The sequence below is a fragment of the Pseudorasbora parva genome, chromosome 15 (assembly GCF_024679245.1).
Source record: "Pseudorasbora parva isolate DD20220531a chromosome 15, ASM2467924v1, whole genome shotgun sequence".
NCBI lineage: Eukaryota > Metazoa > Chordata > Actinopteri > Cypriniformes > Gobionidae > Pseudorasbora > Pseudorasbora parva.
In genome coordinates, this window is record NC_090186.1 from 42,448,726 (window position 1) to 42,468,132 (window position 19,407).

At 39.1% G+C, this 19,407-nt stretch overlaps 1 protein-coding gene across 3 annotated transcripts in view; it reads left to right on the forward strand.

Moving 5' to 3' along the window:
• fut8b (fucosyltransferase 8b (alpha (1,6) fucosyltransferase)) overlaps window positions 1-19,128 on the forward strand; it is a 126,087-nt gene extending 106,959 nt beyond the window's left edge. For all 3 annotated transcript variants that reach the window (XM_067418221.1, XM_067418222.1, XM_067418223.1), the window contains 5 exons: window positions 1,651-1,888; window positions 13,609-13,855; window positions 14,876-15,052; window positions 16,550-16,700; window positions 18,370-19,128. In XM_067418221.1, the coding sequence (XP_067274322.1) occupies window positions 1,651-1,888; window positions 13,609-13,855; window positions 14,876-15,052; window positions 16,550-16,700; window positions 18,370-18,699 (1,143 nt within the window). In that variant the 3' untranslated portion in view covers window positions 18,700-19,128. The remainder of the gene's footprint in view (window positions 1-1,650; window positions 1,889-13,608; window positions 13,856-14,875; window positions 15,053-16,549; window positions 16,701-18,369) is intronic.
• The last annotated feature ends 279 nt before the right edge of the window (window positions 19,129-19,407 follow it).

The window sequence follows — 19,407 nt, forward strand, 5'->3', positions numbered from 1 at the left end:
TCTGTTTTTCTCAGCAAGGATGATCTGGTTATCATTCAGTACCATGCTATACCAAATACTATGATCAGTGATTTCCATAGCATCAGTGTATATCGCAGTGCATGGGTTTTCTGCTAGGGCAGCAATTTGAGGGCTTTTGGAAATGAGAGCGCTTCATCTGCTGCCATTGCAAACTCTGTGCCAACAGTATTGAATTTGAATTAAGAGTAAAATCTATATAAGCCTTCACTCAAAAAAAAAAAAAAAAAAACGGCAAAAGGGCTGCCAGACAATTAGATTATTGTAACTCATTTCCTCTAATGGCACAATAAAACCGAAAAAGCTTTTCTGAGGGGAAATAACAAGAGCTCTCAGATATTCCCCTGCTGGACACTCAGAATCACTTCATCTTTTTCAAATGTGTATCAGGATAACCATATTTCCTGCACAATACTTTAACTGCAGTTTAGTATTACACAATTATAAATAATATGGAATCTCCTTCAAGTGTGGTAAGAAGCTTCAGCATCTTTGTAATTTTATTTTCTTATTTTTTCATTAATTTAGTCATTCTTATTTTTTTTTAACCTTAGCCCCAACCCTGAGCACCTTAGCAACCACATAGCAATACCCTAGCAACCACTCCAAGTATCCGAGCAACCACCTGAGTACACTAGCAACCAGCTGAGTACCCTTGCAACCACGTAGCAAGTCCTTAGCAGCCACTAGAGTACCCTAGCAACCGCATAGCAACACTCTAGCCACCTCATCAAGAAACCTTAGCAATCACATAGAAACCACCCACAATACCTTTGCAACTGCATAGCAACTTCCTAGGAACCACGGCAAGTACCTTAGCAAACGCATAGGAACTATCTATCTATCTATCTATCTATCTATCTATCTATCTATCTATCTATCTATCTATCTATCTATCTATCTATCTATCTATCTATCTATCTATCTATCTATCTATCTATCTATCTATCTATCTATCTATCTATCTATCTATCTATCTATCTATCTATCTATCTATCTATCTATCTATCTATCTATCTACCTACCTGTCCGTCCGTCCGTCCGTCCTTCCTTCCGTCTATCTATCTGTCTATCTGTCTTCTGATAGACCGTGTTGACTTCAAAACCGTCAAACTTCAAACTACTTCAAACTGAAAATCTTCAAACTTTAAAACTTTAAGCGAATAAACTTTTTCAAACTTCCTGGTCCGGCTTTCTCAAGCCAACTTAAAGTTTGTCTTGACTAACTTTTTTATCCAGTTTTTCACTATACCATTCAAAAGCTTGGGGTCTGTGAGATTATTTTTCCATGTTTTTGAAAGAATTCTCTTCTACTCACCAATATTAGATTTGTTTGATTATAACATTGTGAAATATTATTACAACTTAAATGAACTGTTCTCTATTTGAGTATATTTTAAAATGTAATTTATCCCTGTGATCAAAGCTGAACCATCACCCATGAAACTTTCCATTCCACAAAAGCTTCTTTATATTAGAAAAAAATATAAAGATTTTTAAACCGTTCTTCACAAAATGGTTCTTTTAAGACCTGTTCACTGAAAGATCAGTAAATTGGTAGAAAGTCCTTTCATGTAAAATGCAGTCCTAATTTGAAGTGCGTATGCCATTTCTGTTCTTCGTCCCAATCAGAACCCGCAGGACTGCAGTAAAGCTCGTAAGCTGGTCTGTAACATCAACAAGGGCTGTGGATACGGCTGTCAGCTCCATCACGTGGTTTACTGCTTCATGATCGCTTACGGCACGCAGAGAGTTCTGATCCTCGAGTCCCACAACTGGCGCTACGCTCCCAAAGGATGGGAGACAGTCTTCCGAGCTGTCAGCGACACCTGTACGGATCGATCCGGAGCCACGACCGGACACTGGTCAGGTGAGTGCTGTAAATCATCTCTTTCTTAAAGGTGCACTATGCAACTTTCCGTCCACCGGAGTGCGCCTATTCTAAACAAAGGCGTAGTTTGATGACGCGAAGTTTGAGCGCAGCATCTTGGGAGATGTGGTCTTCAGCTCACAGCTGGTGGAAAATAGGACACAGGCAGAAATCATGTTCATGGATGCAGTTATTAATGTTACTGTTATACAAACATGATTGTTATACAAACACACGGCTTGCGTCGCGAGTACCGGGACTTTTATTATGACGGGACGGGGCACAGTCGCCGGGGCGCGCACTTCCGCTTTTTCCGGTCATGAGTATGAGATAAAGCCAGCAGCTCCGTTTATCATATTAGATAAATTTAAGTGTGTTTAAAATGATGTTATGACGTTACTCTGTGCGTTCGCTCGGCGCTGCTGTGACATGTTCACACTGCTAAGAGAAAAGCGCTTCTGCAGAATAAAACCGAGGGTAGCGCAGATATGACGCGATTGACAGGTGACTCGCTCAAACGCTATGCTGAAACTTCCCGGTCTTTAGTTAAAATAGCAATTTTCTCACAATTTACAAATAGTTGGAAACATTTGGGATATTGTAAGTACTCAACTGAACAAAATATATAACACTGGCCTAGTGCTTTTTGGATATTTTACTGCAAAAATACTACAGAGAACTTTCCGTCCACTGGAGGGCGCCTATTCTAAACAAATGTGTAGTTTGATGACGCAAAGTGTGAGCGCAGCATCTTGGGACATGTGGTCTTCACCTCACAGCCGGTGGAAAATAGGACATGGGCAGAAATCATGTTCATGGATGCAGTTATTAACGTTAGTGTAAAGCAGAGCAGGGCCGAGTGTTGTGGAGCTGAGCACGGCCGCTGGAGTGATTGTTAAACAAATACCCGCCTCGTGAACACCGGGACTTTTATTATGACGGGACGGGACACAGTCGCCGGGCGCCTGCACTGATCTGCTCTTCCGGTTATGATTATGAGGTAATGTAGCTCTGTTTATCATATTAGATACATTTAAGTGTGTTTAAAATGATGTTATGACGTTACTCTGTGCGTTAGTCTAGAAAGCACCAAATTAAAATATAACTTCACATTTCTACTACATTAATGACCCAGTTTAAATACAGATTCATCTTCCCAGCGCTGAAGTACCCCTTTAAATAAACGCAGCCTTGGTGAGCCTAATGGTCTCTAAATGTATTGACGTATGCAGTCGTCTCTAATTAACATTCTCTTTTAAATAGAAATTCGCTTTTCGCTTTCTCACTGCGCAGCATTTTCTACTGTAAAACTCATTCACTGTGTGAACTACAGTCCACTTCTCTATGCTCCTAATGCTCAAAGACAAAGTGTGAGGCTCTAGGACAAGACAGATATTTAAGTGTAATGAGGACATGTGAAAATTTCCTCTCTTCTTTGTGCCCTAATTATTACAGCCGAGGATCTGTTAAGGGAATAGATTATCTGAGGATTCTTGTCAAAACCCATTCCAGCCGCAAGGAAAAAAAGCTGCAAGTGCTCTTACATGAGCCTGGGAATGGCCCGGGAGGTTTTTTTTCTTAAATATTTCATGCTTTACCTAATTAAACATTTCAAGCACGCTCCGATCACATGTGCTCTCGCTCTTAGTAGGGCCGTAAAACAGCCGGTGGGCCGCTGTTGTTGTTGTGTAATTGTTAGGGAGAGTTTTAATGAGCTAGTTGTCAGTTGGTTTGTGGTTTGGAACGTCAAAGCCGTGTTCAGCTGGTCATAATTAGCAGACCCGCTGTAACTTGTTTTTTGACAAACTATTAAAACAAAGCCGCTGTTTCTCTCCAACACGTTCTGCTTCGGGTTAATTTGCGGTTTGTGTGTTTCTAAACTCAGTTCAAGTTCATGTAGGCTAATCATAAGGCTGTCATTCCTCTAATAACGGTGTGATGCTGAAGCATGTGAGAGAATGAAATGAGCTCGGTGTCATCGTTAACTCACGCTCATGTCTTTTTATACTTTACTTCTACTGTGGAACACAAATAGAATGTTCAAAAACGGAATTTCCTGTCAATTAAAAGTGAACGTAGACAGAATCTGTCGAGTTCCAAAAAAGAATCAGTTTAAAGCTGTCCACGTGATCTGTGACGGCCTCAATGGCCAAGCCTGTCGTAGTCGTTTGTTACGTTTTAAACCCACCAAAGTGTCCAAAACTTAACATATTTCTGATGCTTGTAATGCAACTCAATAAGATCTTTATAACAGTAACGGAGTACTTGCATTAAAGGGTCATGAACCCCCCTGCTGCAGCTGTGTTTTTTCACACCTTCGATTTGAAAAGGCTTCTTAAAAGGGGAGTGGTCGACTGTGAAAAGGTGGGATGGTATTGTGTGGAAAGAGGGAATGGTTTGCTTAAATAGGGGAGTGTCATATAGGTGCATTAAGCATATTTAGCGGCTTTTCAGACCCCTCTAGCGACTTATTTTCAAAAAAGCGACTAGCGACAAATCTAGCGACTTTTTGGACAAACTTCAGCTACTTTAGTTTACAAATGTCGCCAGTACTGTCCTGCGAGCGCGAGGTCTTTTTTCCCCTCTGCCGTCACACACACACCTCTCTCTGCGTCTGCCCTGTTCAGTAAATAGGCTTGTTTGAGATGCGTCTTGCCTCGCCTGAAATAAAGGAGAGACTAGGCGGCTGCAGTGAGAGGAGGAGTGAAAAAAGTGCAGACAAGTCGGACAGTTCTCTTCTCTCGTAGTGGATCAGACACCTGCGTGATCAGTTGCGGATATCGCGGGATTCACACTCGTGAGCTTTGTTGCTGATAAACTGGATGTAATGTCAGTTCTGTTGCTTTTATATGAAAATAAATATTATGAACAAGACACCCAAAGTTTTTGTTATTTATTTCCTTTCGAAAGGCCTGTTTATCAAGCATTTTTACTTTAATTACATACATGTTTTTATATATTTTATTAATATGACAACAATCACATAACCCACAGAGAGATCGCACTGTCCGAGAGTTTGGGAATATGCACATATAATTTATACACATAAAAACTTGATATTTTAAAATCAATTATTTAAAAAAACAACCTTACATCACAGTTGTTTAAACCAATAAGCATTAGCTGTGTCGCCAGCAAGTCGTTTCCCATCGTGCTTTTGCTCAGCGCAGTCGGTGGAGAGCAGCTGCGCTCGACTGCAGAATCCGACACATCCGCCTCGCCATCACAAGAGATTTTTGACATACGTCAGCATGACATCAGAGCAAGGCAGACCGCCCTCGGCCTCGGACACATTTCTAACCGGCATGCATCTTTCGCGCTGATCACCGGTGATCGGTTCTGCGCAGATTTTGCTCATCTCAAACAAGCTTAATGGCTGAGGGGAGCTGCACGCGCACACACACAGCAGCTGACAGACGTGAATGAGCAAGCTACACGTGAGCACACAGGGTTGCCATCGATTTCTCACTTAATGTTATCTGCTTCTTTTGTTTTATATTTAAATAAATTAGTTATGATGAGTTTCATCTCTTGTGCTTATCACTTATATTACTCACTATCACAGAGCTTTAGTTCATCCAGTTTCTCAATTCAGATTTTACACATATAATTTTTTTTGTAATTCACTACATCATATATTGTATGACAAAAAGGTATAGGAAATGAAAACATTTATTGGACAGTCGGCTGTATTATATTATTGTAAAATATAGTAAATGAGCACAGATTAGGAGAGAAAAAACATCAGGCAGACTGAACGCAAGGACGGCGTGATGACGTCACTAATATGCTAATTAACGCATGACGTCATCTAGCGACATTTAGCAATTTTTTTGGGCAGGCTTTAGCTACTTTCCTTGTAAAATAGTTGGCAACACTGGCATTAAGATTAGCGATACTAACAGCAGCAGTTACAGCGGTTCTGAGACATGTTCTTGGTTCACGTTGGCATAGTTTACCACAGTGAGATTAAATGAGCGATGAGTACAGCAGAGATCACAAATCATTCAGCTCTTCAAAAGCAGCATAATTCAGTGAGAAATGAAAATAAATGTTATTCTGCATGACGAAATATTTTGCAAACGTGATAAAACTATATTTGTCCAAATGTGCACGCTGTTTGGCAAATTGAACAACGCGCCGACGTGATAAGAGAACGTGAACCACCCGCGAATATGCGCTGTGACAGAGATGTGTAATTCTATATTGTGGTAAAAGCGAAGGGGTTTGAGGCTTCATAGTCTCGACCGCACATCTGAAGCACAGAGCGACGGTGATGGGGTGCCGTGACGATCCGCGCTGTCTATCACTCGGCAGCTAAATCTACATTTGTCCAAATATGCACACTGTTTCACTAAGAGCCCGAACACATGCGGTTTAGTGCATGTCTGTGACTACAAATAAAACGGAGAGGACGTGGCTTTTAAATAATTTATGTGCAGAATAAAGGGGCGGAGCCTGGTTGAGTAAGTTAGTAGTGTGTTGAAACTGGCGGTTATGGTTAGGGGTGGGACATTTCCAAAACACGCTTGACCAATCACAAAACACTGGTCCAGTCGACCAATCAGAGCACAGTGTGCTTTTCAGAAGGAGGGGCTTCATAGCGACAGGAACTAAACAGAGCGTTACTGACAGACTGGAAAGAGAGGAGCCGCAACAATGGAAAAATCTTGGGGAAATAATGGGCTTTTTGAACATTCAAGCAGGAAAAAAACCCATTCAAGTAGAGCCCGAAGACTTTGTGAAAGAGCATAAAGGTCATCTTTAAAATATTTGTATGTATTTGTGATAATTGGAGCTATATTTTATGGAGCGTGACAGCATCCTTCCCTTCACCCTTCAGCAGTATGTTTCATGCGAGGGTGAGAAAAGGATTTTTTATTTTTGTGAGCTGTCCCTTTAAAAACTGTTTATCTACTGAATAAATATCCACCGCTCCTGCCTCTCTGTGTTCCTCTGGAGGGTGTGTGTGAAAGGACTCCGGGTAAGTGACCTGCTTAATCTGACGTGTCCAGACTTCTGCCCCGAGACCAGCGCCAGTCATTCCAGCACCAGGGAAAGCCAGTTTGTTTGTGCGCAGGAGCACTGAAACGGGTCACCTTGGCGACTTTTGAAGAAACTTGCCTCCGGAACACTTTGGGAATATTCCTGCAGATCAAAGTCTCTCTGGTTTCCTCCCGCCGCCGTCCTCTCGCGCTCTTGTCCTTCCTTTACCCCGTGTAATGCAAACGGCACCATTAAATCTAATCAGTCTTTATTTCTCAGGGGTGACTTTGTATCTGCACGGCACCACATAAACCAGGCAACGCTTTAATGCAGCTAAATGCTACAGGAGACATCTGCATCAAACATTTATGAAAACCTGTGACAGGTTGAGCGTTTATTCTTTACGGTTAGCTGATAAAAATATCCGATGAAATGCGGTAAACTCGAGCTGAGGTTATGTGAGATTATAAAACAGAAAATTCACATTTGAACCGTTTCAAAATGCCAAATAAAATGCTACGTTTGCTACTGGCTAATGAACTATATCACATGGCAGAAGAATTCAGCACAAAAGCATGTTAGCAGCTTTGTTTTGTTGGTGTTGTTTCGAGCACACAGGTGCACACAGACAGATGCTGATAGGTGTGAGCGATTGTCTTCAGGTGTGGCTGCTGCGTTCTTGTTAAAAAACATGAGATTTATCATGCAAATTGGATGTTTTCTTTGTTTTTACCTCAGCTAGATACATGGTGAATTGGTTGTGCTTTAAAAGATGGTTTGTTGTTTGTACCAAACATTTGCATGCATCTTGAAATTGTGATAAATGGGTTGAGAGCGCAGTGCCAGGTTGAGCTACTTGATGCTAATGCCGCGGCTCTCTTCCAAATTCTATTGAGCTTCCTACCTTGAAAGCATCATTGGCAATGTGGTAGGCAGCTAAATGCTTTGTTTTGGCCATTTTGGCAGCGTTTGCATGAATTTGCAATCCCGGAATGCATTGTGATTAGCTCAGTATTTAAAACAAAGGTTTGATAGAAAAAAATGTTCCATCCAATTAAAAATGAACCGTTTCACCCAGTATCTTTTGTTTCACCCTGCTAGAAAAATGACCATGACGCCATCATTTACTCACCCTCATGTCATATCAAAATGTATTTGATTTCTGCTATTTTCTGTAAAATAAAAGTAGATGATGTCTGGTCCACATAAATTGTGTGCTGTTTTTCAAGAAGGGGTGTATTCCAGAAAGCAAGGTTAATTTACCGTCACATGTACCCTGAACTCTGGGTTGATTAACCCAAACTTTGCTTACTCGAGGTGTGCTGGTTCCAAAAACGAGTCCCGGAGTAAGTTCAGACTACTCAGAGTATGTTCCCGGTTAACACCCAAGACATTCTCGAAAGAGCAACGAATGGATAATTCATAATTGAAACAGACGTTAAGAAGAAGCATGCCATTCTACTTCCTCTTCTTCTTTTGTCTAATGGCGATTTACATAACATACTTAGTGCACATCGCCACCTATTTGGTGGTTATGCAATCATTTTTTCAATGCCTTTGTTTAATAAGTAATCTTTATTCACTGAGAATAAGGATTTTATTGTTTTTTGATGCTAATTCATTGAATGCAAATCCATGTGAGATGACAATAAAATAAATATATTTGAATTACATTAACATTTTATTATTATAATTTTTTAGAATTAATATATAATATTGTATATTATATAACTGAAACAAATTTGGTTATATAAATAACTATATTAATTATATAAAACACATCTAAATACAGTGGGTATGGAAAGTATTCAGACCCCCTTAAATTTTTCACTCTTTGTTATATTGCAGCCATTTTCTAAAACCATTTAGTTTATATTTTTTATGTACACAAAGCTATCCATATTTACAGAAAAGCACAGAATTTTTGACATTTTTTCAGATTTATTAAAAAAGAAAAACTAAAATATCTGTAAAAAATTATTTAGAAAAAAAGTTACCTGGTTGCCTTAAAATTTTGAGTTCATTGAAATTAAAATTTTGAGTTAATACAATGAACATTTTTTGAGATTCGATAACCTTTATTAAAATATCATTAAAAGATTTTGTAAGCATATTGGGTAATTGTGTGTGTTTTATTTCTGATGACGCAATGAAACATGCCAAATAGTGCTATTTTCATGATTTATCACATTTTTTATGTGGTTCAGATACAATAATATTTTGAGTTTCTATTTATTAAACACATTTCCTTCATTGTATCAACTCAAATTTTTAATTTCAATAAACTCAAAATTTTAAGGCAACCAGGTTACTTACTTTTTTAAGTTAAACCAACAAAAAATGTTTACAGTGTAAGTATTCTGACCCTTTGCTGTGACACACGTATATTTAACTCAGGTGCTGTCTATTTCTTCTGATCATCCTTGAGATGGTTCTACACCTTCATTTGCCACACACCTGTCTATATAAGACCTTACAGCTCACAGAGCATGTCAGAGCAAATGAGAATCATGAGGTCAAAGGAACTGCCTAAAGCGCTTAGAGACAGAATTTTGGCAAGGCACAGATCTGGCCAAGGTTACAAAAAAAAACACCTGAAGGTGTTTCAATTAGTAAGATGATGAGAAATAAGATTCTCTGGTCTGATGACACCAAGATATAACTTTTTGGCCTTAATTCTAAGCAGTATGTGTGGAGAAAAATATCACCTGTCTAAGACAGTCGAAAAAGTGAAGCATGGTGGTGGCAGCATCATGCTGTGGGGGTGTTTTTCATCTGCAGGGACAGGACGACTGGTTGCAATCGGGGAAAAGATAAATGCGGCCAAGTACAGGGATATCCTGGACAAAAACCTTCTCCAGAATGCTCAAGACCTCTGACTGGGCTGAAGGTTCACCTTCCAACAAGACAATGATCCTAAGCACACAGATAAAATAACAAAGGAGTGGCTTCACATCAACTCTGTTCTTGAATGGCACAGCCAGAGCTCTGACTTAACCCCAATTGAACATCTTTGGAGAGATCTGAAAATGGCTGTCCAACATCTGCAAAAATGTCAACAATTCTGTGTATTTCTGTCAATATGAGGTTCTGTGTGCACACTCTTAGGAGAAAAGGTTCTATCAGTGCTACGTATTTGGAACCCCTAAAAGTTTTGATATAGAACCCTTTTTAACTGCCAAAAGGGTTTTTTCTTGTCATGATATAACTTTTTAGCATAAAATGTTCTTTAAAGTTCAACTCCAAAGAACCTTCTATGCTAAAAAGGTTAAAATAAAAATAGCATTTAGAGTCAACTCTAGGGATGCACCGAATCCAGATTTTTGAGGTTCAGCCGAATACCAAATCCACTGGTTAAGATTCTGCCGAATCCGAAACCGAATACCGAATCCAACTCCCATCTTCAGTCCATTATCACAGTAAACACATTAATGACATAAACAACGTCCACAGCAGTGTATTTTTAATGTAATTTTAATTTATAAAAAAGGCAACATTATGCCAGGATGACTGTGCTGTATTGCTGTCGGTAGATTCCTTCATGCACAACTCTTATTCTCTCGAATGTGAAGTTCGGTTCTTTTCCGCGAACGGGTTCTTTCGGACAGTTCGTTTCAATGATCCGGTTAAAAAAAAAACGGATGACCGCTTCTTTTATGTCCTTCATCATCCCGGCGGATGAAAATACATTCAAACACATTCATATAAAGAATTTTAATCAAAACTTAGTATAGTAATAATTATTATTGTCATCATCATCGTCATCTTGGATACATTTTTTAATTCATGTTTTGCAAAAGCACTCAATACAGCCACTGTCGTGCAAACACTGATGTTTTACACAGATTAAATAAACGTACATTGACATGACATAAACTTACACAAATCCTTGGTTCACCTGTGCTCATATATTATCAGCATCCGTTTTCCGAGAGAAACAGCAGCCGTCCCACTCCGAGAGAAACAGTTCTGTTCAAGACGACGCTATCACGCGTGCAGTATCTCAGCTCACCGGTTCTCACAGCAAAACATGTCTCAGTTCAGTGAACTGTTGGAGTTACAACATATCCTTTAAGACATTAGTTTATTTCTAGTCAGAGGGACTGTCACTCATGTCAGAAAGTGAGTAACTATATTTCAGTACATCCCTAGTCAACTCCAAAGAACATTGTATGCTAAAAAGGTTCTATAATGACAAGAAAGAACCCTTTTGGCAGTTAAAAAGGGTTCTAGAAACTTTTAGGGGTTCCAAATACGTAGCGCTGATAGAACCTTTTCTTCTAAGAGTGCACATTAATGAGAAAAAGATTAACTTAAATGATTTTAGCAAAGGGCTGCAAAATAAAAAAGAGTGAAAAATGTAAGGGTGTCTGAATACTTTCTGTACCCACTGTATCGCTAAAGCAAACTAACTCTGGAACATAACCTGCTCCAGAGCAATTTATGTTCAGAGAGTGAGTTGCCATGGTTACTTACATAACCTGAAAGTTACCTCCATTTTTGGAACTGAAAGTTGAGGTTTAAATGTAAATAAAAGATTATTTCATTCAATCTGTTCATCATATGAAGTGATCGAGTCTCTTCAGAAAATTTGGACTAAACCGCTCTATTCATATGGATTAGTTTAAGATCCTTTCATGAACCTTTTGAAGCATCAAAGCGGTAGTTGCGTAGCTGTCAATGGAGGGACCGGAATCTCTCATTTAATCAAAAATATCTTAATTTGTGTTTTGAAGATGAATGAAAGACTTGCGGGTTTGGAACGACATGAGAGTGAGAAATTAATGACAGAACTTTCCCTTTAAATTTATTTGAGGAACACACCATCATATTTGTAAAGTTTTTCATCCCCTTGGTCGGTCCGTTAGTGATCTCTTTCTGGGGGCGTGGCCCTCTAAAGCACGGGGCCCGGTGGACGGCCCTGGTCGTTGGTTCCAGTCCCAGGGAATGCATGAACTGAGAAAATGCACAACTTCAATGCAATGTAAGTCGCTTTAGATCAAATCGTCTGCCAGCGTCTGTATTTGTGTGTGGGTTAGGATGCCTGAAGCTCTCTGACAGTAGAGATGGTTTGGAATAAAGCCAGAGTGTTGCATTATTGAATGGACTCTATGCTCATCAGCTGCCTATGAATTTCCTCTAAAATCTTAGTGCTGGTAGTATTGTATTCTCCCACAGCAATCTGTGGTAGTAGCAAACATTGTCAATTATTAGAAATAACGCAAAATCACAAATTATTACAATACAGTATATTAAAGGGATACTCCACCGTTTTTTCATAATAAACTATATTATTCTGAATAGTTGGACGATCAAGTATGGTGACACAAAATAAAACGTGGCCCTTTTCTAAGCGGATTAAAAAGGAGAACTATAATATATGGCGGAATAGCACTTCTGAGAGTACTTCGACTCGGTGCAGTAAAAAGTCCCGCCTGAATAATCCTCCCTCACATCTCCCCCTCTCCTCCTATTGACAGAAATGAGAGAGGGATGGAGAGATGTGAGGGAGGATTTTTCAGCCGGGACTTTTTACTGCGCAGAGTCGAAGTACTCTCAGAAGTGCTATTCCGCCATATATTATAGTTCTCCTTTTTAATCCGCTTAGAAAAGGGCCACGTTTTATTTTGTGTCACCATACTTGATCGTTCAACTATTGGTGTAACTGTATTTAAATAGGGCACCATGGAGGTGTTTGGTGGCTTCTAACTTGATCTCTGTTTGGTACCATAGTGAATGAACTGGGCTTAGTGGGCTAAGAGATCGTCAGATCGTCACCGTGCGTCAGAGAGTATGTATCAGAGACGAGAGAGGTGTGTATCAACCATCACTCTAAAAAATTCTGGGTAAAAAACAACCCAATGTTGGGTCAAATATGGACTAACCCAGCGATTGGGTTGTCTTAAACAAATATTTAACCCAACCGCAGGATTAAAACAACCCAATCGCTAGGTTAAAACAACCCAATTGCTGGGTAAGTCCATATTTGACCCAACATTGGGTTAAAACAACCCAGCATTTTTTAGAATGTAGACTGTAAAAAAATATGGACGTAGTGTCCGTGACGTCACCCATAGGATTCCGATAGGCCGTTCTGAAGCTTAAAGTAGGGGTGAGCTGGGCGTCGCCATCATGCGAGCGAGTCATCCCCGGATAACAGAAAATGGGCAAAAAGGCGGGATGTGGGCGGAGCTTAGGTGACGCAATGACTATAGACGGCAGATAAATGGCTATCCACCTGTAACCACGCCCTTAATTATGCAGAACTTTAAGGCTTTATATAATGTAAACAAATGAGTTATAAAAAAATTCACCCCCCTCACAGTTGTCATGATGATCAAAATTAGCCGTATAGGCCAAAACTACAATTTGTCCCAGGATGTAAACATGTTTTTTTCCTGCTGTAAAGTTAGAGAACTTTAACATGGGGCTCAATGAGATTTTGCTCCTTCTGGAGCCTGCCTCTAGTGGCCAGTTGATAAATTGCAGTTTACATTACTTCCGTATCGGCTTCAAGAGAGTTTGCGGGGTTAACTCGTCTTAGTTGAGGGAATAACATAGTTAAAAAAAAAAAAAAAACGGTGGGGTATCTCTTTAAATACCCTGCAGGACCAAAATAAATAGTTTTTGCTAGTTTCAGCTAGACGCAGTTCTCATTTTCACCTCCAGCGCCACGTTGTTTAGATAGCGAATGCACTCGCACCTGATCACTGATATGATGTGTTTCTCTTCAGGTGAGGCTCATGACCAGGACGTCCAGGTGGTGGAGCTGCCCATTGTCGACAGTCTTCACCCTAGACCTCCGTACCTTCCTCTCGCTATCCCAGAAGACCTTGCGCCCCGACTGCAGCGTCTCCACGGCGACCCATCCGTCTGGTGGGTGTCTCAGTTCGTCAAGTACCTGGTCCGTCCTCAGGCCTGGCTGGAGAAGGAGATCCAAGAAACGTGTGTCAAACTGGGCTTTAAACACCCTATTATTGGGTCGGTATCTATCTCGTCTTCTCTCAGTCTATCAGATAATCATTGTATTTGTCTTCGCACATTTCTTTCCATCTGTCTGTGTGTGTTGGTTTTATCTGTGCCCGTGGCAGACGCGTCTGGGTGGGTGTTACGCTGATAAAACACTGCGAGATAAAGATGACACACGATAATGACAATGAACATGACTCACAATCATGATTATATTAATGAGAATTGAATGATTGCAGCCCCATAGGAAGCACCATTCTCTCATGACAGTGCTGTGAAATATAATAACCCTAATAATATAATAAAGAAAATCTACAGTGAAGCATAAAGATCAGCTGAAAAGAGATATATACTGTGTTTGGTATATACAGCAAGTACTTGATTACTGCTCCTGCATGTCTCTGAAAACGTTTTTGTCAGTTTCATTTGAATGCTTTTTCTTTAGGTAACACTTTACAATACCGGTGCATTAAAATGCATTAATTAATGATTAATGCAATGACACAGATCAGGCATAACATTATGACTAATGTTGGTTGGTCCCCCTTTTGATGCCTGACCCGTCGAGGCATGGACTCCACTAGACCCCTGAAGGTGTGCTGTGGTATCTGGCACCAAGATGTTAGCAGCAGATCCTTTAAGTCCTGTAAGTTGCGAGGTGGGGCCTCCATGGATCGGACTTGTTTGTTCATCACATCCCACAGATGCTCGATTGGATTGAGATCTGGGGAATTTGGAGGCCGAGTCAACGCCTCAAACTCGTTGTGCTCCTCAAACCATTCCTGAAGCATTTGTGCTTTGTGTCAGGAGCATTATCCTGCTGGAAGAGCCACAGCCACCAGAATACCGTTTCCATACTAATAGGATTTCCAATTAGGTGCCAATTAAAATATGTGAAGCAGGTTACATGATTCACACTGTTGTTTAAAACTACAAACTACAAACCTGTCAGACGCCAAATGAAGGGATAGTTTCAATTGTTTCTATAGACAGAAGTGATGGTATAAACTCAAGCGTGTCTCTGTCCTACAGTGTCCATGTCAGACGGACGGATAAAGTCGGGACGGAGGCCGCGTTTCACCCCATAGAGGAGTACATGGTCCATGTGGAGGAACAGTTCCAGTACATGGCTCAGCGGGGCCATGTGGATAAAAAACGAGTGTATTTGGCCACCGACGACCCCTCGCTGTTACAGGAAGCAAAAACCAAGTGAGTTATGAGTCCCGAAGGAGTCACGAAAACCTCTATTCTGACAGATGCTACAAAAGTGCAGAGAAAGAGAGACAGACAACACAAAAACTGCTTCTGATCCGTTGAGTTAAAAGTATCAAAGGTTTCCACAAATGCAAGCAGCAAAATAAAGAAATATATTAGCGTTTTATATGTTTAAAGTATTTATTTTTAAAGTAATTTATAAATTACTTTTAATATAAGCATGTATTTAAAGTTTATAATTTATTTATTTGTAATGTATGTAATCGTATATAAATGAAAATGTTTAATTACAATTGTTTTATTTTATATGTAATTATGTAATGAAAAACAAATATTTGACGAATCATTGATATTTTAAAATAAAAAATTTTAATGTATTTATAGTTTATTAATTTTCTTATTTATAATGTATTTGTTTTATTTGTTATTGAATATTATAATTACAATTGTTACATTTTATATGCAATTATACAGGTCCTTCTCAAAGAATTAGCATATTGTGATAAAGTTCATTATTTTCCATAAAGTAATGTTAAAAATTAAACTTTCATATATTTTAGATTCATTGCACACCAACTGAAATATTTCAGGTCTTTTATTGTTTTAATACTGATGATTTTGGCATACAGCTCATGAAAACGTATTAGCATACTTGATCCGACCAATAAAAGAAAAGTGTTTTTAATACAAAAAAAGTCAACCTTCAAATAATTATGTTCAGTTATGCACTCAATACTTGGTGGGGAATCCTTTTGCAGAAATGACTGCTTCAGTGCGGCGTGGCATGGAGGCGATCAGCCTGTGGCACTGCTGAGGTGTTCTGGAGGCCCAGGATGCTTCGATAGCGGCCTTAAGCTCATCCAGAGTGTTGGGTCTTGCGTCTCTCAACTTTCTCTTCATAATATCCCACAGATTCTCTATGGGGTTCAGGTCAGGAGAGTTGGCAGGCCAATTGAGCACAGTAATACCATGGTTCCAGTAATACCAGTAATCCCCCCCCCCCCCCCCCCCCCCATTGACAGAAATGAGAGAGGGATGAGGAGATGTGAGGGAGGATTTTTCAGGCGGGACTTTTTACTGCGCCGAGCCGAATTACTCTCAGAAGTGCTATTCCGCCACACATTATAGTTCTCCTTCTTAATCCGCTTAGAAAAGCGCCACGTTTTATTTTGTGTCGCCATACTTGATCGTCCAACTATTGGTACTGTATTTAAATAGAGAAAAACGTGGAGGTGTTTGGTACTTCTAACTTGATCTCTGTTTGGTACCATAGTGAATGAACTGGGCTTAGTGGGCTAAGCTAAATGCTATCAGATCGTCACCGCGCGTCAGAGAGATTAAGTGCACACACTGAGACGAGAGAGGTGTGTATAAACTCGTCTTAGATACGGGAATAACAGAGTTTAATATAAAAAAGCGGTGAAGTATCCCTTTAAATCGGCCTAATCTAATATTGTAATGTATTTTTAATATTTTAAATGTGTTTTCCAGGTACGCCGACTATGAGTTTATCAGTGATAACTCCATCTCTTGGTCGGCGAGTTTACACAACCGATACACAGAGAATTCCCTTAGAGGCGTCATCCTGGACATCCACTTCCTGTCGCAGACTGACTTCCTGGTTTGCACCTTCTCGTCACAGGTACATAGACCATGATGTACAAAAACTCAGTGTGTGTACAACAAATACACTGTAAAAAACATATTTCAAAAGTTAGTTACCTGGTTGCCTTAATTTTTTAGTTCATTGAAATTAAAACTTTGAGTTAATACAATGAAAATTTTCCTTTATTCAAATAGTATTAAAAGATTTAGTAAGCATATTGCGTAATTGTTTTATTTGTAGTAACGCAGTGAAACATGCCAAATTGTGCTATTGTCATGATTTATCACAAAAAAATTTAAAATTTATGTGGTTCAGATAAAGAGTTTCTACACTGTAAAAAAATATTTAGAAAAAAGTTTCCTGGTTGCCTTAATTTTGAGTTCATTGAAATGAAAATGTTTAGTTAATACAATGAAATTTTTTTGAGATTCGACAACCTTTATTAAAAGATTATTAAAAGATTTTGTAAGCATATTGGGTAATTGTGTGTGTTTTATTTCTGATGATGCAGTGAAACATGCCAAATAGTGCTATTTTCAGGATTTATCACATTTTTTATGTGGTTCAGATACAATAATATTTTGAGTTTCTATTTACTAAACAAATTTCCTTCATTTCATCAACTCAAATTTTTTATTTCAATAAACTCAACATTTTAAGGTAACCAGGTTACTTACTTTTTTAAGTTAAACCAACAATATTTTTTATATTTTAAAGTGTAATATATTGTACAGTGTATGCCTGCACTAATAGACATGAGCAAACAATCAACAATTCTTTCAAATTGATCAAACTGCACATGAAGGTTAGCACTGGTTTTCTGTAGGGCGGTGCAACATATCAAAATTATCGAACTATCACAGGTGTACATATCGCAATATGCATATCACAACGGCACTTAATATCTGAATGATTTTAGTAAAATATTCTGTGTTAAAAACAACCCGATGTTGGGTCAAATATGGACTAACCCAGCAATTGGGTTGTTTTAACCCAGTGATTGGGTTGTCTTAAGCAAATATTTAACCTAACCGCAGGATTAAAACAACACAATTGCTGGGTTTGTCCATATTTGACCCAACATTGGGTTAAAACAACCCAACATTTTTTAGAGTGTACTACAACATTGTGAGAAGTGTCTGTTCTAGGTCGACGCATAGAGCAGAGAATAGACTGGGCACACGACTATTACTTATGTGACTTGCTTGACGTTAAAAAGAGTTATTAAACGCAATAACTTGTGAAAACAACTCCTTAGAATCTCGCGCTGTCTGACACACACACCAAAACATTGATGGTCAAATTAAATGATGGGCTTTCCTGTAGCTCAACCAGTAGAGCGTGGCGCTAGCAACGCCAAGGTCATGGGTTCGATTTCCAGGGAAAGCAAGAACTGACAAAAAATGTAAAATGTGTACCTTGAATGCAATGTTAGTAGCTTTGGATAAACGCATCTGCCAAATGCATAAATCAGATTTATGCTAATTTTTTTTTTTTTGCTTTCTTTTCCCAGAAAGAATGTGAAACACATAAATGGTATCATTCGCAGTTTTTAAATTGTTTTTTTATATGTAATTTAAATAGATTTTACACACTAATAGCAATATCGAATATCACATTATTTAACAAGGTATTGCATATTGCATTTTTCTTCAACATCGCACAGCCCTATAGTTTTCTGACGTTTTTCTTCTGGATGTGTCAGGTTTGCCGTGTGGCTTATGAGATCATGCAGACTCTTCACCCGGACGCGTCGGCTTTCTTCCGCTCTTTGGACGACATTTACTACTTCGGTGGACAGAACGCACACAATCAAATCGCCGTCTATCCGCACCAGGCGCGCACGGCTGAGGACATCCCGCTGGAGCCCGGAGACGTCATCGGAGTGGCCGGAAACCACTGGGACGGATACTCCAAAGGGGTCAACCGCAAACTGGGGCGCACCGGCCTCTATCCGTCCTATAAAGTGAAGGAGAAGATCGAGACGGTGAAGTACCCCACTTACCCCGAGGCAGACAAGCTGCTGAGCGCATAGAACAACAGAGATTAATAATCATAATCATCACGAGTGCAGGGACGATGCCGAGGCTTTAGTCTGATCTGAACGAGGATCTCATCGACTGCTGTGGACATCATGAGCCTTCGAAACGCCTCTCAGATCAGCGGAAAAGCAAATGATTCAAACTTGTTTTTTTATATTCTCTTGCCTTCTTTGCCACTTTCTCTGTCCTCGAACTGGAGCGAATCTCACAGAGGATGTCGGGAATATGTTCAGGTCGCATTTCATCCACAAAATCAACAGAGAATCTAAGAAATTATATTGTGCATGAAGAAAAATAAGCCTAAAGGAAACAATACCTTCATTTTTATTATTTTTGATGTTTGTAATATATTTATTTAATTTTATTCACACAAAAATTTATGAAAAATATGTTGTTGTTTTTTTAATGAATAAGTTACGCTATAAAACTATTAGAGACATTAATGCAAATTAGAGAATATGACATTTTAAATGTATTTATTTATTTATTTATTTATTTATTTATTATATTATTATGTTGCATTTATATATAATATAAATGTGTGTGTGTGTGTGTGCGCGTACGTGCGTGTGTGTGTGTATATATATATATACAACCCCAAATCAGAAAAAGTTGGGACAGTATGGAAAATGCAAATAAAAAAAAGAAGAAGTGATTTCTAAATTTACTTTGACATTGCAGACAATATGAACACAAAATAT